Source organism: Chelonoidis abingdonii, chromosome 5 (genome assembly GCF_003597395.2).
Source record: "Chelonoidis abingdonii isolate Lonesome George chromosome 5, CheloAbing_2.0, whole genome shotgun sequence".
In the NCBI taxonomy this organism is placed as follows: Eukaryota; Metazoa; Chordata; order Testudines; family Testudinidae; genus Chelonoidis; species Chelonoidis abingdonii.
Window position 1 is genome coordinate 57,000,056 of NC_133773.1, and position 13,816 is coordinate 57,013,871.

At 42.9% G+C, this 13,816-nt stretch overlaps 1 protein-coding gene across 9 annotated transcripts in view; it reads right to left on the reverse strand.

The window, feature by feature from the left end:
* The window catches only part of OTUD4 (OTU deubiquitinase 4), a 78,411-nt gene that overhangs the window by 63,773 nt on the left and 822 nt on the right, over positions 1–13,816 (reverse strand). For 4 of the 9 annotated variants that reach the window (XR_012655957.1, XR_004371621.2, XM_075066293.1 and 1 more), the window contains exons 1-4: positions 10,270–10,541; positions 7,905–8,414; positions 6,893–6,976; positions 2,554–2,604 (exon numbers count right to left, since the gene is read on the reverse strand). Coding sequence is in view for 5 of the 9 variants with exons in the window: in XM_032764911.1 (XP_032620802.1) it covers positions 2,554–2,604; positions 6,893–6,976; positions 7,905–8,069 (300 nt within the window). In the remaining 4 variants the exon portion in view is untranslated. The other 5 variants (XM_032764903.2, XM_032764904.2, XM_032764907.2 and 2 more) reach the window with 5 other exon arrangements.

Sequence of the window (13,816 nt, forward strand, 5' to 3'; positions counted from 1 at the left end):
TACTTTTTAAATTCTGTTCTTTAATGTAGTTATTAGGAACGGTACTGGAATGAGTGTCCTGGAATTCAAGTCTTCTGTTTAATCAAATTCCAAGTAAGACACAGAAAACAAACACAAGCTTCTTCACAATGACTGGTGGAGTGCCTTTATGCTTAACCGGAGAGACCATTTCAGAGATAATCATGTAGTTCAGGTTTCCCTGTTGAGTCACTCCCTTGGTTTATCTGCAGAGATTGCCACCAAAAACAACAATCATTGTTCTGGTGGTGTTATTTTTATGTGTATACCTATCCACTAGTATCTAAAATGAGACTAACATCTTGCTTCTCGAAGATCAAACAGCTGACAGATGGTAAAGAGCTGTGGTCAATACTAACATAGCCAGATTCAAACCACTAACATAATATGCAATTAACTTAATACACTTTCAAAGTTCATTAAAGAATACATATTAATTAACCGGTTAGTATGCTTTCAGAGTTGTGTTGAGTGGATGCACGTCATTTTAATGCACCCAGACTAACAAGGAACAATAAACTCCTACTGTAGACAAGCCCTAAGAAGTGAAAGTTGCTGTATTCATTACCACCCTAATACATTGTCCAGTAACTCTCTCACATGACATGCGACTGGACCTTTAGTTTTTCCTTCTTCAGTTTTTGGTTTTTTTTTAAGTTGAATTTCAGTTGATTTGGTTTAGTATGAAATTAATTTAGGACGGAGAGCTGAAAAGGGACGTGGACAGAGTTGGCACCAGGGTTTGTTGCAGGACAACAGACTGCGACCAGCCGTAACCTACAGCCCCCAACTAAAACCTCTCCAGCGCATCATCAAGGATCTACACCCTATCCTGAAAGACGATCCCTTACTCTCACAGACCTTGGGAGACAGGCCAATCCTCACTTACAGACAGTCCCCCAACTTGAAGCAAAGACTCACCAGCAACCACACACAACAAAAACACTAACCCCGGAACCAAACCCTGCAACAAACCCCAGTGCCAACTCTGTCCGCATATCTATACAAGGGACACCATCATAGGACCTAACAACATCAGCCACATCATCATGGGTTCGTTCACCTGCACATCTACCAATGTGATATATGCCATCATGTGCCAGCAATGTCCCTCTGCAATGTACACTGGCCAAACTGGACAGTCTCTACGCAAAAGAATAAATGGACACAAACCTTACATTAGAAATTATAATATTCAAAAACTAGTAGGAGAACACTTCAACCTCCCTCATCACTCAATAGCAAACTTAAAAGTGAAAATTTTTCAACAAAAAAAACTTCAAAAACAGACTAAATTAATTTGCAAACTGGATACCATCAAATTAGGCCTGAAAAAAGACTGGGAGTGGATTGGTCATTACAAAAACTAATTTCCCCCATACTAATTGCCCCCTACTGTTACTCACACCCTCTTGTCAACTGCTTGAAATGGGCCACCCTCATTACCACTATAAAAGTGATTTTTCCTCCCTCAGTAATCTACTGTTAATTCAATTGTCTCATTAGACTGACTCCCCACTTGGTAAGGCAACTCTCATCTTTTCAAGTACTATGTATATATACACCTGCTACTGTATTTTCCACACCATGTATCTCATGAAGTGGGTTCTAGCCCATGAAAGCTTTTGCCCAAATAAATTTGTTAGTCTCTAAGGTGCCACAAGGACTCCCCATAGTCTGTACCAACAAAGACAAACACAGCTACTGCTCCGAAATCTAGTAATGTAGTCACTGTACACTCTCTTTTTATTTTGTTTTCTTATACTCTGGAGAGTTAAACATCATATTTTCAAAAAACGAATCTCCTCACCTCTGTTAGCACCTTAGATAACAAACAGAGAATTTCCATTTGGGTTCTTAATTTACCACTTGTACTTCCTTAAGCTTGTATAAAGAAAACTGTTCAGTTTCATTTTTTTATGCTTGTCCACTGGCACAAGGCAGCAAGGTTTGGGTTTTAAAAGAATATTTAAAATCAAAACAAAAAAAACAACACAACTGTTTTGGTTCATTTTTTAAAAAATATGTTTCCCTTTCAGGGTAACACAGCAATTGTACTGTAGGTAAATTAATATTCCATGGAACAGCAGTCTCTCAAGCCATAGGTTTCATATACAATCAGAAGAGATACAGTCATGTGGGAAGCAGAGGCCTAGCATGTGTGCCAACCGGAGTGACAGAGACCATGACAGAAGAAAAATGGAAAATGCAGCCAGAGACTGAAACGAAGACTGCTTAAGAAACCATGGTCCTCTTCTTCCATACACTGTTGTCATACCACACAAAAAGAAAACAAAACAGAAGTGACCATCTAGCCACATATAATTTTATGATCCTTCAAACTGTCATTTCTGAAAGAGAATTTTTTTCAAATAAATTCAAACTCCAAAACAGTGTATGTATATATCAAATGTGTCTGTACACACGTTCTATATATCCATATATAATGCACTGAGATATCTTAAGCTAATGTCAGTCAACTAAAATAAATAGATATCATATTCTATATAGCAAGTTTAATTAAGCAATACATACCTGTGGGTTTTCCAAACATTTTAAATACTCTTCAAATGGCCCCTCTATAAACTGTAAAAATATGACAGCAAATGGTTTATTAGATTATTAATTATCATAATACCTAGGAGCCCTAGCCATGGACCAGGACTCCACTATGCTAGAACAAAAAGATGGTCCCTACCCCAAAGACCTTACAGACTAAGCATAAGACAAAAAGCAACAGATGGATACCAAAAAACAGAAGTTGTAGTACAAAGAAACAATGAGACAATATTGGTCAGCAGGACAGGTAGAGGTCTCAGCACACCAAAGTCTAACTCTTCTTTGCCAAGATGCTTAACAAGAACAATGAGGAAGATTCATGAATGTCTGCAAGGAGCACCTCCCAAGCACATGGGCCAGCACAGGAGAAAGCATAAAGGTATTTGTTTGAAAATTTAACAAATGGGCAATGGAACCTTTGTTTTTAAGTGTTACCACTGGGGACCTTTACACATCAATAACAGCATGAACAGAGTGTACTTCTTCCTGCACTGACCTATCATAAGTTGTCAAATATTTCTCAAATGTAAACAAACTCTAAATGCCACTGGCACCACCTTTGATTACAATAATCAAATGCTACTATAGGATGCAAAATCATCCTCTATGATTTTTTTCAGAGATTTGCAATTACAGAATTTACATCCACAGACATGTCATTCCTTATAAAATTATAAATTGCTTGTAAGAATTAGACTGTAGGCCCCTTACTGAGGAAGTTTGTTTCTTACATGTTTGAAAAACTCCATGTAACATGATCATACCACATAATAAAATAAAAAAAAAAGTCCCTAAAAACCTATAAATATCAATGACACCTTATTAATTAAATCTCAGTCTTAGCCATGGTAAAAATCTAATACAGTCAAACCTCGCAATAATGAGCCCCATGATAATGCAAATTCAGATATAACTTGATCATAAGTTGGCTCCCCTTTAAAGCTGTAATACTGTTTCCATTTTGCCGGACTACTTTTTTTACAACATTTATAAATAAACCGCATTCTTCCGGTCTTATAGGATAAAGTGACTCCTGGCCATTGCAGGCCCATTGCACTTAGTTCTCGGGTTGTACATGTGTATGGTGTTTGCCTATGAACTTGTTATTAATTTCCTATATTTTTAAAAATATTTTACTATTATAGATATGCCAGTTTGCAAACGCAAGTCATTTTCTGCTCAAGAGAAATTGTACGCCCTGGATCAACTAAAGAAGGGCAAACACCAAACTCAGCTTGCTAGAGATCTAAGAATTAGCAAGTCCTCTCTGCAAGGGTGGACAAAAAGAAGAAAAGCTCTGTAGCCTACCCTGCATTCTTGAAGCAGAAACTGGTTTACAGCATAAAAAGGTCAACTTTGCTAATGACGAAAGCCTAGATTCAGCCTTGTACAATGGTTTGTCCAGGCTCGCTCAGAAAGAGTTCCCATTTCTGGCCCTATTCTGAAAACTCAAGCAGAGAAATTTGATTGCCTTATCAATGGAAATGAATCCAAATTTAAGGCAAGTAACGACTGGCTGGACAGATTCAAGAAAAGGCACACTATAAGCCAAGTTCTTCTGTCTCAGGAAATCCGCTCAGCTGATAAAGAGGCTGCCAATTCCCACCCAATTGAACTTAAAAAGTTGCTGGAGGAAGGATGCTATACAGCTGGAATCAAGTTTACAACTGCGACGAGCCTGGTTTATGCTTTAAAATGATATCCGATCGCACCCTCGCAACCAGGACTGATAGTCACAAATGAGAAGGCTTTAAGCAGAGGAAGGACCGAGTCACTCTTCTGTTTTGCTTCAACAAGTCTGGCAGCCACAAAGTCAGACCTCTGATGATCGAAAAAGCAAGGTCTCCCAGATGTTTTCATCATGTTAATATGAAGACCCTTCCCTTTGAATACATCAACTGCAAGAATGTATGGATGAATAGCTGCATATTTAAAGAATGGTTCCTTAAAACTTTTGTACCAGCCGTTTAGGCTCATTTGTGAAAACTCAAGCAGGAGGAAAAAGCTCTCCTCCTGCTGGATTGCCCTGTCCACCACCCAGCGGAAAAACTTGTCAGTAGTGACAGCAAGATTAAAGTCTCTTATCTCTCAAAGAACCCTATGTCAGAAATCCAGCCACTGGACCAAGGCATCATATCGGTATTGAAGCAAAACTATTGTTGCAAAATGATCTGCTACCATCAGCTTGATAACAACTTCTCCATCGACACATCACTGGCATCACTCAACTTGAAAGAAGTCTCTCACCTCGGTGGGAAAGCCTGGGATGCTATCTCTGCACGTTACATTGAACAATGCCGGATAAAGGGTCTTGGTCCAGCTTTTCCGTCATCTACACATGACGACGGTAACGATGACAAGCCTGAATTTACAAGAGTCACTGAAGACGTCGTACATTTAGCCGAAGCAGCACTCAGAGAATATGAGCACAGTCATCGTGATAGCCTCAACTGGTTTTCGGCAGATGATATTTGCCCCATATATGAACACATCTCAAATGACGAAATTGTTGCAAATGTCAGCGGGAAGAATGAAGCTGCATCACCAGAACTTGAAACCAGTGGCGCTAATGACGATGGCAGTGGCACCTCAACTCTCCCACCAAGAGTGTCTGAGGCAGTAAAGCACCTAGAAGCCAGTTTGAGGTGGCTGGAAACTCAAGACATGAACAGCTCCAAAATCCTCCAACTCAGCAGCATTCTTGACTTTGCTCAAAGCCAACAGTCCATCGCAAACATGCAGGTCACACTAGATAGCCTTTTTAAGAAGTGATGAAATTTAAAATTATGGAGTTATGCAATCAGATTGACTTTGCACTCTGCGCAATGATTAGTATAGTCGAATTTACATGCTTCTTTCATGTACATGTAATTAAATTACTACTTTTGTGTTTAAAACACGCTGGGATAAGTGCTGTTTTTTGGGGGGGGGGATTTTGTTTAAACACAAAACAAACTGACCAGCTTGAAATGGTAAATTTTTGTAACCCCGCTATAAAGCAACCCCACATTTGTCACAATCAAATTTTTTGGACCCCAATTATCGCGTTATAGCGGGGTTTCACTGTACTCATCAAAATGTGAGAATTTACTCACATAATTATATTAGGACTGCTATAAAGTAAGTGGTAACACTCTTCAGCAATCTATTAATAGTCTGGAGCAATACCAGAGGAAACCTACAGCTCAATAGCTTTTTATTTTAGTATGCTTAATACACATTTTTTAAAAGGATGGAGGGGCACATTCCAAGAAATGTAGATCTTCCAATAAGCTAATGGAGTCTAGTTATTAGTTGTAAAGAAATGTATAATGAATGGTGTTAGGAAAGCAGATTTATATATACACACGTTACAGGAAAATGTAAAAGCAATTTTTTCTGCTTTCTGTATATGTTTTGTTGGCACAGCTCTCAAATCTGCTAAAAAAAAAAAAAAAAAAACTTCAAAGGTTGCAAAAAAAAATTCATAAAGATGGTTTGTGTCTTATCTTCCATAGATTCTTGGTCTGTGTAGAGAAGGAGGCAAAGCAACCCAGACAACTGTGTGATTTACTAGCCAGGTGTGAATCTCCCTAGTAAGACAGACTAGGGAGGATGGATACTGACTGGAGAAAAATAGCCAAATAGCAACTCGAAGGCCACAAGAAACAGATACATAAGAATAATACAGCTGTTTTAAGAAATAATGGAGCACATTAAAGCATTGAAAAGATGGTTGAATTAAGTAAGGAGGAGGGTAGCACAGGTTAAAAAAACAGATATTTAAGAAGATGCCAATTAGCGTTCTAGCAGAATAAGTAATCATGTATTAGAAGGATTTGGGGTGAGTTAACATATATGTATGACAATATACTTACAATAGAATATTCAAAGATATAGTAGCTTTAATAATTTGTGCCTGAATGATGTTATAAAATATAAAGGATGTGTATATAACAAAGGGGGTGGGAGGAGGGTAAATGCAGAACATTCACTAGATCCAACCTGATGATGACAGAAAGCCTGCTGGCACCCCAATACTGGATAACTGATCATTACTCTATCCTGCTCTGTTTTATTTATGCTTTAAGCTTCATTAAGGTGGTGGTATAGTGCCCTAAAATTTTCTTACTAGTTAATCTTAGTAATTGGTGTGGACTGTGCTTTCCATCCAACATAGTTAACAAGCAGCAGCTATTCCTTTTTAGGGTCACTTGCTTTAAACTCCTACCTAGGTAGAATCTAGTTATTAGAAACTTTGCTACAAAACAGCATGGCAGAGCTAGGAAAATAAAGAGAAAGAAAATACTTAGGAAGAAACACAGCATTTACTTACCGCTTCAAATTTTTCTCTGTTTTTCCGAATATAATTTATACAGGCATTCCTAACATCAATATGCCGAGACTGTGAATACAACACCTACAGAAGGGGGGTGGGGGGGAGAGGAAGAAAGAAGCTGTGGTTTGTTAAGACTCTTGATGGAAGTTAATGATTGGATGATGTAATGAATATAGGTTAAATGTAAGCTTGGAAGGAATAAATTTGGATGAATATTTCAGAACTGACAACTGTACAAAATTAAATTGGCTACTTATTGAAAGTTAAATGATGTAAAAATTTACAATAAATTTAGAAAATATTTAATATGAAATGAATATTTATTGACAGAACTGACAGCATAGTAGCTGTCCATCAGACTTTGTTTCCCCCTTTTCCTGTATCATCATCTTAAAAGAAAACTTCCACTAACAGAATAACTTTAAACAAAGAATTAGAGGCCATATTTTAGTTTAGTGGAAGAAAAATTATGTGAGTAATGTATCAACACTCAAAATGAGCAGGAAACCTGGGTCAGAATCTGAAGCACTAGTCCTCTCACTGCTATTTGTATTTAACACACTTTTTTCAAAATGCTGTTTCACTGAAGTGAGGGGGACGCGTGACATGACAATAAGATCATCTTACTCCAAAACTTCAGCAAACTCATTCACACAGTCTAAAGCAGGGAAGGTCTTTAAAGTGCTTTCCTGGATCGTTTTTACACCAGGTGGCTAATCCCAATTTGCACTAATTTTACACTAAAAATGAACTCCTGGGATGGAAGGGGGTGTTTCAAAACTTCAACCTAAATTCCTTAGGTGGAATAGGAGGCTTGTGCACACATATCAATATATCGAATTCCTCCCTCTCTGAGATGTGGTGCTTTCCCATCCCAAAACTAGTGTTCCTTTAATCCCCACTCACCCGTTTTCACCCTCATCATTAACACCACTAATGCGATCCATTTCCTCCAGATATCGCCATCGTTAAAGTGCTTCTTAATTACTTAAATTAAAGAACTACTTACCTGCTCGGCCACAGCCCTGAAAAGACAGGATCCATCTTTAGCAACCCGCTTTCTATATAAACCCTGAGATCGCAAGTAACTGTCCATAGCAGAGTCCCCAGGAGCCTCCACACCGCTGCTGGGATGACTCTGATCCCCGCCATCTGGCTTGCAAGCAGCCTCCATATTTACTGCTTAATACTGCGGAGAATCTTAGCCCCACATGGCAAGACTGCCCCACAGGTAGGTAAAGGAAACCGCTGCAGCCGGTGGAAATGAAGAGCGCTTCCCTCCGCAGCAATCGGGGCAGGAGCAGCAGGAACAGCAGCTGGCCTTACGTTGTCAAACTGCATGTGGGACTCACAAGCAGATTTTTACTGCATAATCTGGATTGTTAGCTCCTTAAAGAGATTCGCTTTCTGGCCTCCTAGAGGGCCCGACAACTGCTCCTGGAAAGTAACTCGAGGGGTCCAGATCTGACCCCTTCTTCCGGGCGATGATTACTGCTGGCTCCTCTTGTACACACCCAAACTGCAAGGCGGAAAACAAAAGAGAAAGGACATGTGCTGCTGCTGCTACTACCTCTGCCAAGAAATGGTAACCTACAGTTTGTTTTCACTTTCAAACCTCTGCCAGAGATGTTACTGGGAGTTGTAGTTCTAGAGAAGCAGGAAGTAGAAGCACACGGGTTGAGGAGAGGAAACCCTCCGAGCCAGAAGGGCTCCTGTAGGAAGGGAGAGAGAAGGGACGTACTTAGTATCAGCACAGCAGCCCTGCCATGACGTGCAGAGACAGCATACAATCCCCCTTTGCGATGCAAAACGTTTACAAGAGTAAGCGAACTAGATTTTCATATCAAACACCTACGGCCCTCTTTCTAAATACTTAACAGTTTAGGATTCTAGTTTCAGTATCTGGTCTAAAAATCTGACTAGTGCACTTGAGGTTTCGATTCTTTTTGTTACGCCTCCCACATTAGTGCTGTCTATAGCTCGAGGAAAAGAAGAGGGCAGGCATGTATCTTGTAGCACAGAGATTTTTTTCTTGCCTTGTTTGTTTACAGCAAAACGCTGCTGGGACTTCCATGGACATGATTATCAGTTCAATCAAAAATGCAATATGCGTCTCTGGCGTTGTCATAAAAGTTGGGTACAGTTCCTCAGCTAAAGTCCCTTACAATTAAATGGCTTAAATTTCATATGGCATTTCTTAAGTTTATTTAAAAAAAAAAAAAATCAGAAGCAAGACAACTGGAAAGGTCAATTTTCTTTTCAGTTCTATAACGAGTATACGGTAGCATAATTGAAAAGTAAGTATTATACCAGTTAACCTGCAGTGTCAACAATTAGTGATATTCCAAACAGTGCAAAAATCGTCTCTCTACTACAAGGGTATGTTGCATTTTTTGCTATATTGTACTCTTACATTTCAACTGGCTTGAGGCCTAGCAAATTACAATAACAACCCATAAAGTTCCTGGGGAGTGCCTCCAATTTTATTTTGCATTCAAGACAAGTGTATTACCTTTCTACCTTTTTTTTTTTTTTCCCCATTCCCCTCAAATGTTTTCACTCGCATTCAAGCTTTGCCTTAACGAAAGGCAAATCCCAGCCAGCATATCATCATATTAGTGGTACAGAGACCAATAAAAACATTTGAGAACACGGGGGCGGGGGGGGTTCCAAGAAACGGGATCAGCTCTGGAGTCACAAGCCTGGCAAGGTATACTACTTCAGTAGGAATAAGCAGACGTAGTGACCCACAACAGCCAGACCACCCAAGTTTCAGTTTCACTTGCTCATTTTGTCTTTTAATTTAATCCATCGAACTAGGCCCTAAGACCAATAAACCCTGTCTGCTGGGGGACCACGCAAGCAGCAGCCCGGTCTCCCTACAATGGGAGGCCTCCGAACAGCATTAACGTAACGCTGGAGTCCTCAAGTTCTCACAGACGTACAATGCAGACACAGCGGCGCGGGGAACACAACACCGGCTGAAACACTGTGACACCCCAAGAAAGACACGCGACTACACTCCGCTTTATTGGTCAGAGAGGCCACCGGGTCCCTGCCGGGCCTGGGCCGCCCAAGAGCGGCACCCGGCTCTGCCTGCAGCGATCGCAGAGGTTGAAGCGGTGCAACTAGCGCGGCTGCACGCTGTGGCGAGGGCCGGGTGTGTTAGGCTTGGGGCACACACGGAGCGCCGGAGACGCGCCGGCCGGGCCACCGGGCCGGGCGGCTGCTGCCGTGTGTGGCACTGCGGGGCCCTGGCCTCACTCAGCAGCAGCAGGACCCGCCTGCGGGCGGAGGGGGGAGCGGCCCCAGCTGCGGGGCGATGCGCTGGCTCCAGCCCCCTGAATTGCCCCTGCGCAGTGACTGGCACTTACCGAGGGAGAGGCGGGCGCAGCAGGCTCGGACTCTCCCTTCCTCCTCCCCTCGCGAGGGCCCCTGGCTAGCGACGGCGCAGCCACTTCAATCTCCCGCGTCGCCTTCCTATGATGCTGCGGGCACCCCCGTCGCCTGCTGTTGGTTTGTTCCACCGGCTACACGTGTGCTGGTGCTTGTAGCCTGCACCATGTCTCTGCGGGGCGAGGTGGCAAGTGGAGTTGTTCCCCTCTGAGCGTAGGGAAGCGGGTGTTTCACACGAACCCCCCGCGGAAGCAGCTAATAGTACAATCCGCAGACTGCTTAGCTCCCCCCAGGGTATCGCTGAGTGCTCTAGTTAATCCGGAGTGCCGGGTGGGGGGGGAGCCAGAGCGCTCCCTGGAGGATTAGCCTGGTATGTGGGGAGGGAGCTGTTTACAAAGCACATATTACTAGCAAAAGTGTTATAGGGTAGGTGTACACTACAGGATTATTCTGATTTTACATAAACCAGTTTTGTAAAACAGATTGTATAAAGTCAAGTGCACGCAGCCACACAAAGCACAAAAATTAGGTGGTGTGTGTCCATGTACGGAGGCTAGCATCGATTTCTGGAGCGTTGCACTATGGGTAGCTATCCCATAGTTCCCAGTCTCCCCCGCTCATTGGAATTCTGGGTTGAGATCCCAATGCATGATGGTGCAAAAACAGTGTTGCGGGTGATTCTGGGTAAATGTTGTCATTCATTCCTTCCTCCGTGAAAGCAATGGCAGACAATCATTTCGCACCCTTTTTCCCTATACTGCCCTGGCAGACACCATAGCATGGCAACCATGGAGCCTGTTTTGCCTTTTGTCACTGCAGTACCGCCACTGTGTACTGGTTGCTGCTGACAGAGGTGGTACTGCAGCGCTACCTAGCAGCATTCATTTGCCTTTGCAAGGTAGCAGAGACGGTTGTCAGTCATTGTGTACTGTCTGCCATGCCATTGTAAATTGGCGATGAGATGACAGTTATCAGTCGTTCTGTACCGTCTGCTGCTGTCATGGGTGCTCCTGGCTGGCCTTCGCTGAGGTCGGCCGGGGGTCACAAAGACAAAAATGAGAATGGCTCCCCAGGTCATTCCCTCCTTTATGTTTTATCTAAAAATAGACTCAGTCCTGCCTAGAATATGGGGCAAGTGTACTAGAGAACCAGAGTACTAGAGAGCACAGCCGCTCCATGTCAGATCCTGCAGAAATGATGAGCTGCATGACATTCTAAGGGTGTCATGGTATAATTCCCCTCTGAACTTAGTGTCCAAAAGATGGGGTACCAGCATGAATTCCTCTAAGCTTAATTACCAGCTTAGAACTGTAGCGCTGCACCACCAGGAATTACAGTGCCTGGTAACTCTGGTTCCCCCCCAAAAAAAACTTGCCCGGGGAACCCAAGACCCAGACCCTCTGGATCTTAACACGGAAAGTAAACCCTTTCCCCACCATTGCCTCTCCAGGTTTCCCCTCCTGGTTACCCTGGAAGATCACTGTGATTCAAACTCCTTGAATCTTAAACAGAGAGGAAAATGCACCCTCCCCTCCTTCTCTCTCCCCCTCCCGACCTCCCTGAGAGAGAAGTAATCCTAAACAGAGAGAAATTAGCCTCTCTCTCCCCCTTCCCTCCTTTCTCCCCACCAATTCCCTGGTGAATCCATCCCATCCCTGGGTCTCACCAGAATAAAAAACAATCAGGTTCTTAAACAGAAGAACTTTTAATTAAAGAAAGAACACAGTAAAAATTATCTTCGTAAATTTAAGATGGATTAGGTACAGGTCTTTCAGCTATAGACACTGGGAATACCTCCAGCCTAAGTATACAGTACAATTAAAATCCTTTCAGCAAAATACAAATTTGACACTCTTCCAGCCAAATACACATTTGAACTCCTCCCAGCCAATACACATTTGCAAATAAAGAAAACAAACATAAGCCTAACTCGCCTTTCTACCTAGTACTCACTATTTTAAACTTATAAGAGCCTGTATCGGAGAGATTGGAGAGAAACCTGGTTGCACATCTGGTCCTCTGAATCCCCAGAGTGAACAACAACCATTCTAACAGCACACACAGAAACTTCCCTCCTCAGATTTGAAAGTATCCTGTCCCTGAGTGGTCCTCTGGTCAGGTGACAGCCAGGCTCACTGAACTTGTTAACTTTACAGTCAAAGGGATTAAAGTACTTCTGTTCTATTAACTCCTACTTCTGTTTATGACAAGAGGGTGCCCTGCAACAACCCCACCCGTTGCTCCCTCTCCCACCCTCCTGAGCTACCGTTGCAGGGTCCCCTATTTGTGTGATGAAGTAGTAAGAATGCAGGAATAAGAAAACACTGACTTTTAGTGAGATAAAATGTCCAGCAGGAACATTAAATGGTGGGGAGGAAAGGAGCCCGCATCCCGCTGCTATGATAGTCAGGCAGTACAGAATTTTCTTTAGACATGAAAGGGGGGGGCTGATGGAGCTCAGCCCCAGTTGCTATGATGAAGATGGTTACCAGCCGTTCTGTACCATCTGCTGGGAATGACCGGAGTCATTTCTATTTTTACCCAGGCACCCTGGCCAACCTCACCTGAGGCCAGCCAGGAGCACTCACAGGATGATGATGAGGACGGCTACCAGTCATTCTGCACTGTACCGTCTGCCACCAGGAAGGGAGGGAGAGAATGCTGTTTCAGTGCCGCAGCACCGCGTCTACCAGCAGCATGCAGTAGACATACGGTGACATTGAAAAAGTCAAGATACGATTTTTTCCCTTTCTTTCACGGGAGATATGGGGGTAAATTGACGAGATATACCCTGAACCCCCGGACAATGTGTTTGACCTAAGGTATTGGGAGCTCAGCCAAGAATGCAAATGCTTTTCGGAGACTGCAGGGACTGTGGGATAGCTGGAATCCTCAGCCCCCTCTCCCTCCATGAGCATCGATTCATCTTTGGCTTTCCGTTACGCTTGTCACACAGCACTGTGATGTGGACTTTGTATCATAGCCTGGAGATTTTTTTCAAATGCTTTGGCATTTCGCTCTGTAAGAGCCTCTGATAGAACAATTTGTCTTCCGCATACCAGCAATCAGATCCAGTATCTCCCGTACGGTCCATGCTGGAGCTCTTTTTGGATTTGGGGCGGCATCGCCACCCGTGCTGATCAGAGCTTCATGCTGGGCAAACAGGGAATGAAATTCAAAAGTTCATGAGGCTTTTCCTGTCTACCTGGCCAGTGTATCCGAGTTCAGATTGCTTTCCAGAGCGGTCACAATGGTGCACTGTGGGATACCGCCCGGAGGCCAATACCGTCGATTTGTGGCCACACTAACCCTAATCCGACATGGCACTACCGATTTTAGCGCTACTCCTCTCGTCAGGGAGGAGTACAGAAACTGGTTTAAAGAGCCCTTTATATCGATATAAAGGGCCTCGTCGTGTGGACGGGTGCAGGGTTAAATTGGTTTAACGCTGCTAAATTTGGTTTAAACGCATAGTGTAGACCAGGCCATAGTTAGACCAGTATAATCCCCTGGGTGCGCGTTCTT